This window comes from Notolabrus celidotus, chromosome 6, assembly GCF_009762535.1.
Source record: "Notolabrus celidotus isolate fNotCel1 chromosome 6, fNotCel1.pri, whole genome shotgun sequence".
Lineage (NCBI taxonomy): Eukaryota > Metazoa > Chordata > Actinopteri > Labriformes > Labridae > Notolabrus > Notolabrus celidotus.
The window spans coordinates 1,590,581-1,608,343 of NC_048277.1; the positions used below are offsets into that span (position 1 = coordinate 1,590,581).

General features: G+C 41.2%; 2 protein-coding genes across 5 annotated transcripts in view; both read left to right on the forward strand.

Annotated features, from left to right (window-relative positions):
• mical2b (microtubule associated monooxygenase, calponin and LIM domain containing 2b) overlaps positions 1-4,838 on the forward strand; it is a 108,568-nt gene extending 103,730 nt beyond the window's left edge. For all 4 annotated transcript variants that reach the window (XM_034685346.1, XM_034685343.1, XM_034685344.1 and 1 more), the window contains 6 exons: positions 1,551-1,624; positions 1,730-1,819; positions 3,444-3,537; positions 4,134-4,242; positions 4,349-4,422; positions 4,510-4,838. In XM_034685346.1, coding sequence (XP_034541237.1) covers positions 1,551-1,624; positions 1,730-1,819; positions 3,444-3,537; positions 4,134-4,242; positions 4,349-4,422; positions 4,510-4,730 — 662 coding nt within the window. In that variant the 3' untranslated portion in view covers positions 4,731-4,838. The remainder of the gene's footprint in view (positions 1-1,550; positions 1,625-1,729; positions 1,820-3,443; positions 3,538-4,133; positions 4,243-4,348; positions 4,423-4,509) is intronic.
• A 1,545-nt stretch (positions 4,839-6,383) lies between these two features.
• Positions 6,384-17,763, forward strand: part of parvaa (parvin, alpha a) — a 43,015-nt gene continuing 31,635 nt past the window's right edge. The window contains exon 1 of the mRNA XM_034685347.1: positions 6,384-6,697. Within this exon, the coding sequence (XP_034541238.1) occupies positions 6,562-6,697 (136 nt within the window). The 5' untranslated portion in view covers positions 6,384-6,561. The remainder of the gene's footprint in view (positions 6,698-17,763) is intronic.

Below are 17,763 nucleotides of genomic sequence, written 5' to 3' on the forward strand. Positions count from 1 at the left end.
CCTGGGTCAACTTGACCCATGGCATATTCAACCCTCCTGTTATGTTTGTTTCTTAGGGTCGGCAATAATGTTCCTGGGTCAACATGACCCGGGGCATTTTTGACCCTCCTGTTATGTTTGTTTCTTAGGGACACCAGTAAGTTCCTGGGCCAACTTGACCCGGGGCATATTTGACCCTCCTGTTATGTTTGTTTCTTAGGGACACCAGTAAGTTCCTGGGCCAACTTGACCCATGGAATATTCAACCCTCCTCTTATGTTTGTTTCTTAGGGACAGCAGTAATGTTCCTGGGTCAACTCTACCCGGGGCATATTTGACCCTCCTCTTATGTTTGTTTCTTAGGGACAGCAATAATGTTCCTGGGTCAACATGACCCGTGCATATTTAACCCTCCTGTTATGTTCGTTTCTTATGGACAGCAATAATGTTCCTGGGTCAACTTGACCCGGGGCAAATTTAACCCTCCTGTTATGTTTGTTTCTTATGGACAGCAATAATGTTCCTGGGTCAACTTGACCCGTGGCAAATTTAACCCTCCTGTTATGTTATTTTCTTAGGGTTGGCAATAATGTTCCTGGGTCAAATTGACCTGGGGCATATTTGACCCTCCTGTTATGTTATTTTCTTAGGGTCGGCAATAATGTTCCTGGGTCAACTTGACCCGTGGCAAATTTAACCCTCCTGTTATGTTCATTTCTAAGGGTCAGCAATAATGTTCCTGGGTCAACATGACCCGTGCATATTTAACCCTCCTGTTATGTTTGTTTCTTAGGGTCGGCAATAATGTTCCTGGGTCAACTTGACCCGGGGCATATTTGACCCTCCTGCTATGTTTGTTTCTTAGGGTGGGCAATAATGTTCCTGGGTCAACATGACCCGGGGCATATTTAACCCCCCTGTTGTGTTCGTTACTTAGGGACAGCAATAATGTTCCTGGGTCAACTTGACCCGGCGCATATTTAGCCCTCCTGTTATGTTCGTTTCTTAGGGACAGCAATAATGTTCTTGGGTCAACTTGACCCGTGGCAAATTTAACCCTCCTGTTATGTTATTTTCTTAGGGTCGACAATAATGTTCCTGGGTCAACATGACCCAGGGCATATTTGACCCTCCTGTTATGTTTGTTTCTTAGGGACACCAGTAAGTTCCTGGGCCAACTTGACCCATGGAATATTCAACCCTCCTCTTATGTTTGTTTCTTAGGGACAGCAGTAATGTTCCTGGGTCAACTCTACCCGGGGCATATACGACCCTCCTCTTATGTTTGTTTCTTAGGGACAGCAATAATGTTCCTGGGTCAACATGACCCGTGCATATTTAACCCTCCTGTTATGTTCGTTACTTAGGGACAGCAATAATGTTCCTGGGTCAACTTGACCCATGGCATATTCAACCCTCCTGTTATGTTTGTTTCTTAGGGACAGCAATAATGTTCCTGGGTCAACTTGACCCGGGTCCTATTTAACAGATGCTACATTTATGAAATTAAGAATACATTTATGTAAATGTTGTGTTCATTACAAAGTGACATTGTCTTTATCATCCTTTAGCCTCGAGCGAACAGAACCTTGAAGACCTTTCCTCGAGTGACGATGAACATGAAAACATGTCATCCAATCAGAAGGTTTGTAGAGACTGTTACTTTTACTTAAACACTGGACACTGCAGGGAGGTGTGACAGGTGCAGTACATACACATGTTCACTGTGCATATGTCCGTCCTGTTCCAGCTGTTCACAGAGAGACAGAGGAGGAATCAGGAGAAGAAAGTCGCCCAGCTGGCTAAAAGAGAGCAGCTGAAGAGGCTCCACCGTGCTCAGGTACTAATCTGTCTTTCACACTCATCTGAACGCAGATGTTTTAAACTTAAGAGCCTCACAGGGTGTCAGTATCTGTTATCATTCTAAATGAAACATTACAACATTTATCTGATCCTCTGAAGAGACTAAATGTAATTCTTCACTGCTACTGAAACGATTCATTGTGTGAGGAAAAGCACAGAGCAACTCAGTGTGTGTCAACTCAAATCATTCTTATTTAGATAGCACCGTTCATGCATACAAGCATGCAGCCCAAAGTGCTTCACAGAACAGAGAGACAGAAAACAACAGACATGGGTAAAATAATAAAAGGCATAATCATAAATAAAATACTTCACAGGAGCACATTCAGTAAGAGACTCATTCCCCCACAATGCACCACAGAACACCACAGGAAGTCATTCCTGCCTGTGACCGTCAGTATCTACAACTCCTCTATCTAATGACTGAACAATAACTTGTACTCTGTGCAATACACCGTGCAATATCCCTGCCACGTTAATATCCTGTATATATCACCTTCAATCCCAGGTTCTGTATATACTTTATTATTATTTATTCAATTTTATTTGATCTTTATTTGATCTTTATTTTATTCAACTTTATTTTATTTGATCTTTATTTTATTTGATCTTTATTTTATTTGATCTTTATTTTATTCAACTTTATTTGATCTTTATTTTATTCAACTTTATTTGATATTTATTTTATTTGATATTTTTTTTATTTTATATTATTTGTATTATATCTTATTTTATATTATTTGTATTTATATCTTATTTTATGTTATCTATATTTTATTCTATTTGATCTTTATTTGATTTGATTTGATTTGATTTGATCTTTTTTTATTTGATTTGTATTTATATCTTATTTTATTTGATCTTTATTTGATTTGATCTTTATTTTATTAGATCTAATCTTTATTTGATTAGATTTGTATTTATATCTTATTTTATTTGATCTTTATTTGATTTGATCTTTATCTTATTTTATCTAATCTTTATTTGATTTGATTTGTATTTATATCTTATTTTATTCCTTCCTCTATTAATATTTTGACTTTCTTACATGCTGTTTATAAGAGCTCTGAAATGACCGAATTTCCTTCACCGGCAGAAAATAAAGTAATTCTGATTCTGAAATTAATGAATTAATGAATTAGTAAATAGATAAATCAATAAATAAATGAAAATTTGCTTTGGGTGGCTGAATGATCTGGTTCATTATTCTTAACTTGCCCGTTTGAATCCAGTGCTAGGTATGAGTGGACTTCAGAGTTGCAATAGGCTGGGGTTAGCTAAACTAAGCTACCTTTATATTAATCCTTCCATCCAGTTCAAGTGTTCCTTTAATGATAATAAAAATAAAGCCATGCTCGTGTTTTTCTGCTTCTTTCCAGGTCTGTAATATTTATTGAGGTGATATTGTTTGAAGTAAAAAAAAAAACTCCAGAACCGATAACAAACAACTGTAATCCCTTTCTACTGTTTAGATCTCCTCACACTTCCTGTAGTGAGATGTTTGGACCTGAACAGAATATTATGTGTGGTGTACAGCAGAGTTGGAGATCTCAGACTTGGACCATGTGTGTCTTATAAAGTCCCCTTTCTGCAACCCCTAGGCCATCCAGAGACAACTGGAGGAGGTTGCAGAGAAGCAGAGAGACCTAGAGGAGAGAGGCGTGGCTATAGAGAAGACTATAAGAGGAGAAACAGGTACTGGACAATATACACACCCACAGACCGGGGATTTATAAAGGTCCTTGAGTCTGAACAAGACAAGAAGCTACTTTCATTGATGGAACTCTGAACCAAACAACTCGGTTTGATATAATGCATGATGGAATTCCTCTGTGAATGCTTCATTTTTCTACTCTACTTATTGATGTGCCGATACTTCTCAAACCATTTACAAAAAAAAGCATTGCCCAGGTCTGGTTAAAAGCTTCTACACACAGTACAGTTAATGGCTGTTCTCACAATAGACAGTGAGACTTCATCTTTTCACAGCACAGGCCTTTGTTTGTGTTCCAGTGAATAGTGTAGTCCTGTCAAGTTGAAGCAAAGCACACGGCCTTTGTGTTTCTGTGTGTGTGTGGATGATTCAAGTGTGTGTTCTAATAATGGCTTCACATATTTGATGTAAAATCTGAAATATCTCACTTTCTTCATCTTCTACCTCCTCCCGCTCCCCACCAACCGTGCCACATCCTTCACCATCGATCCCTCTCTCTTCTTTCATTCCTTAAAAAACACTCTCTCCCACCTTTCCTCATTCTTCTTCCCTTGCTTCCTCACGCCTACCCTCTCAGAACCATCTCCGACAGACGACAGTGAAGAGGCCCAGCTCCATCAGTCTTGGTTTAAGCTCGTCCTGGAGAAGAACAGACTGGCACGTTATGAGTCTGAAATCGTGATCTTGTAAGTGACTGCATCAGTTGAAATATGGATTAAAAAACTTGAATTAGAAAACAGAAACTATGTTTTTTTATGCAAGTCCTGTTCCTCACTACTCTGCTCTTTGTAGTGCTCAGGAGCTTGAACTGGAGGACACACAGAGCAGACTGCAGCAGGAACTGCGGCATAGAATGGCAACAGAAGGTAAAGGTTGATCAAGCACATAAAAAAACCTACAATCTGATTACTGGATAAATCCAACACACTCTCACTTTTTCCACTCTGCTCCAGATACAAATAAAAGTGCCTCTGAGCTGCAGGAGGAGCAGGAGATGCTGGCAGAGATCATGAGGACAGTGGAGAAGCGAGACATGCTGGTGTCTATACTGGAGGAGACCAGGCTGAAGGAGAGGGCCGAGGACAGGGACCTGGAGAGCCTTATCATGTTCAAGGGCTATGAGTTTAACTGGATGCAGTCAGATGACAGCTGGGGGCAGGAGAAACTGAACTGAGCTGAACTGTTAGTTAACCTGTGATTGTTTGACTTGTTTTATGTTGGATTTATGCTGCTTTAACTTTTAAATGAAAAATGTTAATAAAGATAATTTAAAAAAAATGAGTACTGTTATTAGTTCAACTTTTATTTCTAATAAGAGACACAAGAGTTATAACTCCTAATAGCATGTGTCTGGTATTTGACTGTATGAAAGTCAAGCCTGCATTTTGGGCTGTCAACTCTTACACTTTTCTAAAGGGACAGGTGTCCTCGTCATGACCAAATGAAACCTTGCTAATGTGCCCTTTTGGATTCCACTGTAGTGATTAAACATTAAAAATGGCCTTCTCTGGTGCCCTTTCAGTGGGTAATGTGAAAAAGTTCCCTCTGGATGACCTTGTACTATATTATGGTATGTTAAATATTATGGTATGTTCCCTCTGGATGACCTTGTAGTATATTATTGTATGTTAAATATTATGGTTTGTTCCCTCTGGATGCCCTTGTAGTATATTATGGTATGTTAAATATTATGGTTTGTTCCCTCTGGATGCCCTTGTAGTAGATTATGGTATGTTAAATATTATGGTATGATCCCTCTGGATGCCCTTGTAGTATATTATGGTATGTTAAATATTATGGTTTGTTCCCTCTGGATGACCTTGTAGTATATTATTGTATGTTAAATATTATGGTATGTTCCCTCTGGATGACCTTGTAGCATATTATTGTATGTTAAATATTATGGTATGTTCCCTCTGGATGCCCTTGTAGTATATTATGGTATGTTAAATATTATGGTATGTTCCCTCTGGATGACCTTGTAGTATATTATGGTATGTTAAATATTATGGTATGTTCCCTCTGGATGCCCTTGTAGTATATTATTGTATGTTAAATATTATGGTATGTTCCCTCTGGATGACCTTGTAGTATATTATGGTATGTTAAATATTATGGTATGTTCCCTCTGGATGCCCTTGTAGTATATTATTGTATGTTAAATATTATGGTATGTTCCCTCTGGATGACCTTGTAGTATATTATGGTATGTTAAATATTATGGTTTGTTCCCTCTGGATGCCCTTGTAGTATATTATGGTATGTTAAATATGTCAGTTAATCAATAATTTAGAAATAAATAAATAGTTTTGTGTTTTCCTTTTTCATTATTCAATGCCCCCCCCCCCCCCCCTCCCCCTTTACAGCTGCATCAAAACATTTAATTTCACTCTAAGCTGTGGGTACCAGGGGTTTGAAAGGGGGTGCCCTTTTGGGGGTTTTTGGCCCCTGCCCCTTAAACAGCCTGAAAACGCCCCTGTTTCTAAATGTAGTTCTATTTTTAAAGGAGAAACTAGGTTGATACAGTTCAGACATTTGAGGAAGATGTTGTTGAATAACATCAAGTGTTTAGAGGCTATTGTGTTTCCAAGTGAACATTCAATTACCACAAACACACAACGTTACAGCTTTGTTTACATCCTTAACCTGAGCTCAGCACGGCCTCTGGTGGACTACATACAGACCCCCTCTGCTCTGCTAGCTTTCCATGGGGCCACCGTGGAGCTCCCAGTCCCTGCGGTCAGCACTGGGAACCCTGCCTGCTCTCCGGCTCCACAGAGGGGAGGAGGAGAACAGGGAGGGGAGGAGGACAGGGGAGGAGGACAGGGAGGAGGGGCGACTCACTCGAGCCAACTCCGACAGAAAATGTCTGGAATTCCGTTTCCGCTTTAGGGAGTGGACGCTGATTTTCTCTCTAACTTCAGTCCCAAAACAACTGGAGTCCTCCACGTCCACTCCACCAGCTCTCTCTGTGTGTGTGTCTGGATTAAACTGCAGAGAACACCATGGCGTCCTCGCCTCAGAAGTCCCCGTCCTCTCCGAAGTCTCCGACCCCTAAGTCCCCGTCCTCGAGAAAGAAGGATGACTCTTTCCTCGGGAAACTTGGAGGAACTTTGGCCAGGAGGAAAAAGGCTAAAGAAGGTAGACAGAAACAAATACCCAGACTTAAAGAACATGTTCTGCTCGTTTACTTTTCTGTTGTATGATGTTATTTCTCAAAGTGAATAAAGCCTGAGGTTAGAAATAAACTTCTGCTGCAGCACAACTCCTTAAAGTCCGTGACTTCAGGCCTTCTGTTTTACACAACAAGAGTTCAGAAACAACATGTCTCACTTCACTTGAACTCACTTTAAACAAACTCTTATTGTAGACCTGAGGCTGTGTGTGTTTGTGTGTGTGTGTGCGTGTGTGTTTTCATGGCCTCGGGCTGTCTTTAGACCATGTAAGGTATGAATCCGCTGCTGCTGTAATAAGTGAGGAATGAGACATGAGTACACACAGGCCCGTCTCAGACTGAGGCAAGAGGATCCACACACATCCTCTGCACTGTCACAGACTCTGTGGGAACACAGGCGAGGATGTGGTTCTTACTGGGAAAGCTTGGTTCAGGTTTATGTCACCCTGCAGCAGAACTGCAAGCCACAACAGTTTCTTTGCACAGACTCAAAACTCGAATTTAAGACTTAAGTCCAGATTTTCTTATTGATTCATATTTATTCATATTTATTCTTATTTATTCTTATTTGTTCTTATTTATTCATATGTGTTCTTATTTATTCGTATTTGTTCTTATTTATTCATATGTGTTCTTATTTGTTCTTATTTGTTCTTATTTATTCTTATTTATTCTTATTTGTTCATGTGATTTTATAGTTTTTATTGGTGGATTGTGCTCTTATATGCATTTTAAAATGGAACTGTGAGCTCTTTTATCAAGTCTATTGATTTTAAACATTTTATTGTTATTATTATTTTTTTAGTATGTTTAGCACATGAAAGTAGTTTGTTCATGTTACATCTGTCTTGTAACTCTGGAATGATCTAACATCTCACTGGCTGCAAAACAAGTTTAACTGCAGGTACAAATCAAGTCCCAGAAGAAAATGTTACTGCTCAAGGCTTTCTCTTCTTAGTCTCCGGAGACAAAACTGAGTTTCTCACTTCAGCCTCATTCAAGTTTCAAATTGTTCTCATTTATTTCTCATTAGTTTCTCCTAAAATTCACTAGGAGAAATAGTTGAGACCATGACATGAGTCTTATTTGAGACTTAAATGAGAGGTCTCATTAATGGCTAATTTTCTTCTCTTTTTTTTAAATATATTTTTGGCCTTTTTGCCTTTATTTGGCAGGACAGCTGAAGAGAGACAGGAAATGTGGGGAGTAGTTAGCGGGGGAAGACATGTAGGAAATGGTCGACTGGCCGAGAATTGAACTGGCGACCCCGGCGACAAGGACTGTATCCTCTGTGTGTGGGTGCACTTAGACCGCTAGGCCACCAGTGGCCAAAAGAGTCCACCCCTTTAATTGTAATCTGGCTAAATCTGGTCAGCCCTTTTGTGGCCCATATTTTAAATAAATGGTCTGTCATACCTGGGATGAAATCTCTATCTTTTGCAATTTCTCTGAAATCCACTAAATCTTTGTGAAGTTGTTTTGTTCTCAAACAGACTTGTAAAGGAAGGACCAGATTGTGAAGTCAAAGAAGAGATCATTTCACATCTAAATAGCTGATCTTGAAGTGGTTCAAATGTTGTAAGGAGAATTGTAAGTTTGTGGACAATTACATTGAAATCTTAATTTTGCAGGGCACTATAAATGTTGATGAAAAGATGAGCTCAGGCTCTTTCTTTGCTCCATCTGAGCTCAACTTGAGACAAAAACTGAGTCTGACAAAAACAAATGGATGAGGTTAGATTGAGAGAGCTCCCTGGTTTCTCCACCTGAGCTCAAAAGGAGTCACAACACCTGAGAAATACCTGAGAATCATTTCAGATTCTGACCAGATCTCCTTTTGAACTGAAAGGGAGACTAAGCTGAGGCATTTTGAAACTTTTTTTCTGGAGCAAGAATGAGAAACAGGAGACATCAGCTATAGTCTCCTTTTGCTTTCAAACAGATCTCATTGTTGCCTAGGAGACAGAAATGAAACACTTTTGAGATCTCCTCTCTAAATGTATTTTCCTATGGGGTAACCAGCAGCCTGTTGGTTGTGTCCTAAGTTAGGGTGTAAAGTCCTCACTAAACCATACGTATAAACTAGTTGGTTTGTAACTCAAGTTGTGTCATAGTTTGGTTTCACCGCAGACATGTAAGGTTCATCTTAACTAGTAGACTGTAACGTCCAAACTAATCAAAGCATCGTCGCAGATATGACGTTTACACTTCCAGCAGCCAATCAGAGGAAAGCATCAATTTTGATGCATTGTTATATTTTGTGCCTAATCGTCTCTGAACTGACCAACAGCTGAAACAAACTTATGTTACTGTCACAGAACAACAACTGAAGGTATGTAGATCTTCATAAAGTGTTACAGTAAGGTTATTATAACTATAGCCTAAGTCCTTAATCTACAGTATAAGGGACATCGAGTGGTGAAATGATCAACTACAACATTCATTAATACTCAGGAGGGCAAATCTTGCTCACATACTCTACAGATGACTTTACACTTGCTCAGAGCTAAGTGTAAGAATTAAGTCGTAACTTAGGCTGATGTTGGAACTATCTCAGCTGGTGCAACGCCCAAAACGTTCGTAGAGTGTAAACTCATCCTAAATGAGAACTTACGTTCAAACTAGGCTACGTTTGAACTTACACACACTACTGAACCTGAACCTGGAGCTCCTGTGAACTAACTCAACTTTATTTATATAGCACCTTTCATACATACTGTATAAACATGCAGCCCAAAGTGCTCCACAGAATAACAGAGACAGAAAACAGCAGATCAAATTATAAAAGGAATGATTATAAATCAAATATTTAAAGATAAAATAGAATCAACACAGTAAAATTAATCAAATAAGTCAGAGTGGAAAGAAAAGTTAAAAATAAGGTAGAGTTAACAAGGTGAATATAGGAAAATAATAGATAAATAATTAAACAAGATAAATAAATGTTAAAACAATGATTATAATAATGCAGTCCAGAGCTAAAAATAAATGACTCTACATTAAAAGCTAGATTAAAAAGTTAAGTCTTCAGTTTACTTTTAAAAACACTCAGAGAGCTCACTGTTCTGATGCCCAGAGGCAGAGAGTTCAGAGTTTAGGGGCATAAAAACAGAAAGCTCTCTGGCCTGTGCTTGTGTGAGACACACGAGGAACATTTAAAAGTTAGTAAGTAAGTAAACTTTATTTAGTATAGCACCTTTCACAGACATAGTCACAAAGTGCTTTACAGAGAATCAATGTCAACAAGACAATACAATGAGCAATAAGATAATTAAGAAAGCAGACAGAATGATATCAAATTACTATGGAGAGTCGAAAGCCATAACAAACAAATGTGTCTTGAGCTGCTTTTTAAAGTCTCAATCCAGTCAGCACAAAGCACTTGGGGTGGAAGACTGTTCCAGAGAGATGGAGCCACATGCTCAAAGGCACGGTCACCCTTAGTTTTAAGCCTGACACAAGGCACAGCAAGCAGACCCTGGTCTGAGGATCTGAGGGGTCTACTGGGGATGTAAGGGTGGAGCAGGTCGGAGATATAAGAAGGTTCTTGATGATGGATTCCTTTGTCTGTTAATATGAGGATCTTAAACTGTATTCTGTATTTGATTGGTAGCCAGTGTGTAGCCAGGAGAAAAGGATGGGAGTGATGTGGGATGCTTTAAAAGAGAACTACGCTGACCATTAGCAGCTTCACACAAGGTCCTGATCCAAAACCACCAAACCTAGAGATGTTAAATCTGGACTAGATTATCTAAGAGAGTTTAACACAGCTTAAAACACAGTTTTCAGATTTTAGAAACATTTCATCTCGTTAAAATACAAGAAATGGCAATTTAGCAGTGAAATTGCCCTTTCTTGCATTTTCACATCTGGAGACTGAGAAGTCTCTCAAGAATAAAAACTCTGGATATGGTCCAATAAGGTCTAGAGGTGAAAAAAGCAGTTCCCAAATAAAAATAAAGGTTTCATAAATCTGAAACTGTGTTTTAAAGAGTCTGTAGCCTCTCTTGAATACTTGTGTCCAGATCTTGGAAGCCTATGGGTGTTGTAGTTCTGGATCATCATCTGGTTTCACAAATAGAAACTGTGTTCTGAGAAGTCTGTAGACTCTCTAGAATAATCATTCCCAGATATGAGAAGCTTAGATATTGTGGTTCTAAATCAGGATTGTTTCAATTAGGTCAAGAGGTGAAAAAAAAGCAGTAAAATAATCCGCTTTTGCATTTTCACATGTACTGTAGTTTCATAAATCTGAAACTGTGTTTTAAGGAGCCTGTAGCCTCTCTTAAATACTTGAGTACAGATCTGAGAGGCCGATAGGTGTTGTAGTTCTGGATCATCATCTGGTCCAATGTGGTCTAGAAGTTAAACAGGAGTAAAATCATCCTTATTGAATTTCCACAAATAGAAACAGTGTTCTGAGAAGTCTAGACTATCTAGAATAAAAAACCCGGATATGGTCCTATAAGGTCCAGATGTGGGGGGGCAGTGAAATAACCCGCTTTTGCACTTCACATGTGGTTTCACAAACTGTGTTTTAAGAAGTCTGTAGCCTCTCTTGAATACTTGAGTCCAGATCTAGGAAGCCATTTGGTGTTGCAGTTCTGGATCATCATCTGGTCCAATGTGGTCTAGAAGTGAAACAGGTGTAAAATCATCCTTGTTGCATTTTCACAAATAGAATAAAGGTTTCCCAAATCTGAAACTGTGTTGTAAGAAGTCTTCAGCCTCTCTTGAATAATGAAGTCCAGATCCTTCATACTGGTTTTAGATCAGGACCTCGTTTCCATAACCTTCCCTTCAACAGCTGAACCAGGAGCTGAGAATAAGATCCCAATGTAAGCGTCACATCTGATGGTTCTGCTTGTGGACTCATCAGTTTACCATATATCCTCCATAAACCTGCTGTAAGGGATTTGAACCACCAGAGAGCTTCTATAAATAAAGGTCCTCCCTTCAGTCTCCATTTTAGACCCTGTGTTCAGGTTATAGCCATGAGGGGAACCTTTGAACACACACACACGACTTCAGAGAGCGTGACATTCATTGTTTAAAGCCAGGTTTTATCATCAAATGAGAAAGGTTGCTTTCAATTGGATGATTACTTTGTGTCATTCAAGATGCTGCAGCACAGCTGTGCCCCATTTTATGCCTTTGTCTACAGGACATGCATGCAATCACCTTATATTGTGCTGTTGCGTGTTCTCCACACACACACACACACACACACACACACACACACACACACACACACACACAGTGCTGCTGTGTTGGATGATTTAATGGAAGACGTAGGTTGGTCCCTCTTGTCTTGATCATTGATTAAATTGAAGTCCTTGTGACGTTTACAGCAGTTGCTGCATGTGCTGAGGGGAGACCAGATTAGACAGGATAGGATCAGAATGAGATATAAAGGGCGTTCAGGATGAAATGAGGGCTGCAGGGACGTTTCAGCTATGACATGCTCATGAGGTTTGGTGCTTTGCATCCACATGGACACCAATGTATCTGTGTGTAAAAAGACAATCAGCACATCAAACGAGAGAGGCAGCATATTATTTTCATTTTTTTAAAAACAGAGGTAATAGAATCTATATTAGTGTAAGTTGTACTTAGCCAGATGAGGGGAGAGAGCGGGTCCTGTTAGCCAGGACAGGATGCTGGAAACTGGGGGACGGAGACAGACAGACATGGGCTGCGGAGCGCTCTGCCCTCCAGGTAGGACACAGCATCAGCATGTTTTCTTTCTTAATGTGAAGGCGTCGCACAGAAAGCATGAACCTCACGGCTGCATCCATCGCCATGGCTTTCATTCTTAGCTCTTGTTATTTAAGCGAGTGGGTAGTTTGCATTCTCATTTTATGACACTGCTCCAGAGGGGGAGGAGTGATGTGCAGGGAGGACACCGAGGACGTCTGTGGTCTCTGTTCATGCTTCCCATATTGACTTTGAATAGAGTCTGCACTAACCATGTGAACAGTGTGTAAACAAAGTTGAGCAAACACTGTAACTGGTACAACTGTGCAAAAAGAATCACAGCAGACATGTTAGACTCAGCAGTTAGAAAGAACAGCTGGTTAGTAAAGGGACTGCAACCATGGTCGTTAAACATCATGTTAAAAAGAACACACCCACAGTACATCCTTTATTCATCCCTTTCTTCTATATATCTGTTCATCCTTACAAAGCACAAGTGATCGATCAATCTGTATTTGTATAGCGCCAAATCACAACAAACGTTATCTCAAGACTCTTTTACAAACAGAGCAGGTCTAGACCACTCTATGTCAAATTATGAACAGAGACCCAACACCAAGACAGGATAAGACTCAGTCTGACCCCACCTTAATCCACCATGAGCATTACACCTTGCAGTATTTAGCTAGTTACAGCAGAGAGGACAAACTTCCTTTAACAGGCAGAAACCTCGAGCAGGACCAGGCTCATGTTAGACAGACATCTGCCTGGACCCAGTTGGGTCTGGAAAGAGGGATAGAGGAGAATAAGAGAGAGAGGGAGCGGTGATAGTGATGAGACGAGTAGTAGTAGCTGTTGCCGCTGGAGTCCAGCACGTCCGTATCAGCTGGAGTCTGGAATGTCCACAGCAGGAGGACGTCTACGGCAGCTCAGAGGAACCTACGAGACAAGGGAGCTCAGGGACTCCAGAAAGGTCTATGGTTAGTAACTTTAATGGGACAGGGAGAGTTAAAGTAAGTGATGAGGGGGGGGGTTGGGGTTGGGTTCGCCTATAGCAGCATAACTAAGAGCTAGTCCAAGCCTGATCCAGCTCTAACTATAAGCTTTATCAAAAAGGAAAGTTTGAAGCCTACTCTTAAAAGTAGAGAGGGTGTCTGCCTCCCGGACCCTGACTGGTAGATAATTCCAAAGGAGAGGGGCCTGATAACTGAAGGTTCTACCTCCCATACTACTTTTAGAGACTTTAGGTAGGACCAGCAGGCCTGCATGTTGGGAGCGTAGTGTTCTAGAGGGGTAATAGGGCACTATGAGCTCTTTAAGATATGAAGGTGTCTGATCATTAAGAGCTTTGAAGGTCAGAAGAAGGATTTTAAATTCTAGTCTAGATTTTATTGGGAGCCAGTGTAGAGAAGCTAACACTGGAGAGATGTGCTCTCTCTTCCTTGTTCTAGTCAGTACTCGAGCTGCAGCGTTTTGAACTAGCTGAAGAGTCTTTAGAGACTTATTAGGGCAGCCTGATTAAAGGGGATTACAGTAATCTAACCTGGAGGGAACGTGATAATAACATTCATATCAGATCATGCTAGTGTTCACCAGAAGAACACTAGAGACGCCTGAACAATACTGAAAACAGAGATTACTAACTCAACATTTCTCTCTCCTGTCATCAGTGCATGAAAATAAATCCTCCTTCATACCTTTAAAAAGAAATAGAAGACCTACAAATGTATGGATGTCTCATCTGCACGGCGTACTGCCAATAGCCTTCTTGCATACGTGTTGCAGAGGCTCGCTAGTTGCACAAGAATTAAGTAACAAAATAATGTGTGCAGTCTCTGATCTCAGCCAGTAGTAAGGTTTAAAGGTGACATATCATGAAAATTGACTTTTTAATGGTTCTCTACCTGAAATATGTTTCCCTGGCATGTCTACAAACCCCCCGAGAATGAAAAAAATCCATTCTGCCCCTGTTCTGATTTCTCCACCTTTCTGTAAATGTGTGTGAAACGAGCCGTTTCAGACTTCAGTGTTTTTGTTACGTCACAACAATATCCGGTCTGTCACGGAGTCAGAGCTCAGAGCTTGTTCAGCCCATAGACTGTATAAAATAATACTGAATCCCTCCTCCGTTTTTCATTCCCTGCACACATGTGTGCTAACAAGGAGCTTAGGAGGGAGGCATGCCAGTTGTAGGCTGTCTTAATAAACACAAAGGTCGCTTTGACTCCCCACGTCTGCAAATTTGAAGATCTAGTGGATGATTTTTATTTATCATCGAAAAGTGCTAGCGTTAGTTAGCATAGCTACATAGCTACATGTCGTAGCTGTAGCTGTGTACCAAGACACACGTCTACATACTGACAAATAAAACAACAAGAAACACTAAATCTGTGACCAATCCTTCAGAAAGGTCCTGCTGCCTTTCTGGTAGAGGTCGGTTTTACTCCCCACGTCTGCAGATTTGAAGATCTAGTGGATGATTTTTATTTACCATGGATAAGTGCTAGCGCTAGTTAGCATAGCCACATAGCTACATGTTCGTTGCTGTGTACCAAGACACACGTCGACATACTGACAAATAAAACAACAAGAAACACTAAATCTGTGACCAATGGTTCAGAAAGGTCCTGCTGCAGGCGCCTCTCCGTCAGGATCAGATTCTGGTTCAGATTCAGAGGGTTGAAGTAACGTGATCTCTGAGCAGCCGTGTATATTCAGCCAACATGTAAACATTAGATCAACGTGCTGGAGAGCCGAGGCACATCCACTTCCCGAGGGGGCGTGGTCAGAGAGAAAACCGACCACGTTCTGAACAGGGCTGAAGAAGAGGGTTTTTCAGGCATGCCAAAATCTGATTTCAAAGTGTTTTTTTGAGCATAAACTTTAAAGACATGTTTTGGGGACCTCTTAGACCAATATATTTTGATGAAAAAAGCCTGATATGTCACCTTTAAGTTCCTAAGTGTGGAAGGAGTGGCTTCAATTCATCTTCTGTTGGATATTAAATCACTTTCCTTGGTGTCACAATGTTTCTACTGGAGCTTTCAGCTTCAACATTTCTTCTACAGAAGTATGCTTTTGCTTCCACATGACCAGAGTAGGTTGTAAACATATGCATTATGCCATGCTAGCTTCCCTAGATGATCTGTGGATAGATTTGTGTAACAACCATCACCCATTAAACTTTTGTCTGCAGATAGCAGGCAAGTCTGTCTTTTGTCATCCTCATCTTTGTGGTTGTCAAAAGGTGGAAAACTGTTCAGACAGCAGTCAAAGTTAAGCACAGTTTATAAACACAGCTGAACAGAAAAACACAGTCTGGGTAAAAGACGTTGGATTGGATTGCAGAGTGTAGCTAACGTTAGCAGTGCATCAGTTCTTGCAGATTAATGTCTACATGACTGTGCTGTTAATGTATTCATCCAGTGGAGTGTTATGGCCGGTTAAACCAGACACAGGTACTACTGTATCTCTACTTTGTAGATCAGAACACTGTTGAACCACGCTGCAGGACGAGAGGCCATGTGTCCTCTGTGCTTGTTTACGTCTGTGTAGTAGATCATACAGCTTCATGGCAGCTAACATTAACCAAAGTTACAGCACCAGCTAGTGGCAAGTGGCTGTGGTACAGCTCAAGGTGCAGCGTCTCAACAAGGGGCAGAGGATGCAGTGTTTCAGTCTCAGACTTCATCTGGTCATTGGTGCGTGCAGAATTAATAGACTTAAAAAAGAGCTGATACCAGGCCTAATGACATATGATTTTTGGTCTGTGTTTCCCAGCCCTGCGTATGGGTTCAGAAAACAAAAATGCTGAGAGGTGCTTCTCTCTCAGACAAGCAGGGAGCACGTGTTGGATGAGCTCCCTCACAGTAGATCCACAGCTGCCTGAGTCAGTGCTGCAATGGGATATAAGCCATTCATTGTGGTGACAACAAGGGCTGGATGATTTTAATCGACTAACTCACATTGTTACACTCAGTAGTTGGCACCAGAATTGCTAATCGTTATTGTTGACCTGAATGCCGGTCATATGTTGTGTCTAAAGGCGTTTTTCGACTGCAGGATCTTTACCCCAGAACTACATGTATTTTGACCGGTGGACCCAGGGTCTAGATTTAGTTCAGGGGTAGATAATCTCCCCCCTGAAAAGCCCCTGCTAGGGGGGTAGTACTTTTTAAAGGTCCCGGGACTTTCGGGGGGCAGGGCCTGCAATGCTGTACGTGTCTGATTGGTAGATTAACCGCAGTGTTTTTATTCCTTCCGCCGTCCACAATAACATCACACACATCTGTGTGTTATTTTGGCGTGTTAACAGATCAGAGCAGATCATTTCTGGCGTGAGCAGCTCATTCTGTCTGTCTCAAGTCTAGAGAATAGAAGGTTAGGGACCACAGATGTAAACTAGCTACTTTAGCTGAAGGCTGATTTATACTTCTGCGTCTCCCCTACGCAGCAGGGCCTGACGTGGACGTGAGCCCCACATACTTGTGCGTTGTTGTGTCCGTGTCATGCAGCAATTCTCCTCCGAAACACTTGAGGGCAGAGTGGTTTCTCTGATAGCCGGTCGCCTGCTTTCGACCCCGCTACGATCTCTGTTTCCTTTTCCACAGAGATTCAGAGCGTGTTCTGTTAATCTACAGCTGATACATGTTGCTGTTTATCATACAGACATGATTACATGAAGAATAGAGAGGAGGAGATGAAATACACGGATGATGTCCGGGTACCCCGGAAGTGCTGTAATTGGGGGAAATACAATGCCGCCTAGACCAATCACAGGGCTTGCGGTCTGAGTCGATTCTACAGGTAGTTACATTTTGGAGGAGGTGTATGTCAGCTTCATGCGTAGGCCTCTGCATAGGTACTGGAGCTATGCGGACTTCCGGCATAGGCTACGCCGTCGATTCGATGCAGAAGTACATATCAGCCTTAACTAGTGGTGCAACGGATCATCGTTGATGCGTGATCCGTACGAATGCCTCTCCACGGATCGGCACGGACGTGGTCCGCGGATCGGTTGATGAAAAAAGTTGCGCGTGTTCACGTGATGACCGCATGTAGAATCCACACTCACTCGTGAAGCGCAGTGGTAGTCATGGTAAGTGAAGGAGCAGAGGAACATGAAAACCCTCCTGCATCTGTTCTGTCATATGTATGGGAGCATTTTGGTTTCCCTGTGAAATACAGTGAATGCTGAATGTGCTTTAGCTACGTTATGAAATTCCGTTGCGCACCCATTAGACCAGAGGCCGTCAATACGCGGCCCGCGGACCACATCCGGCCGCCTCTTTGTGGCCCCTGAACTGTTATTCCTTCACTCTGTGTTTTGGTCGGG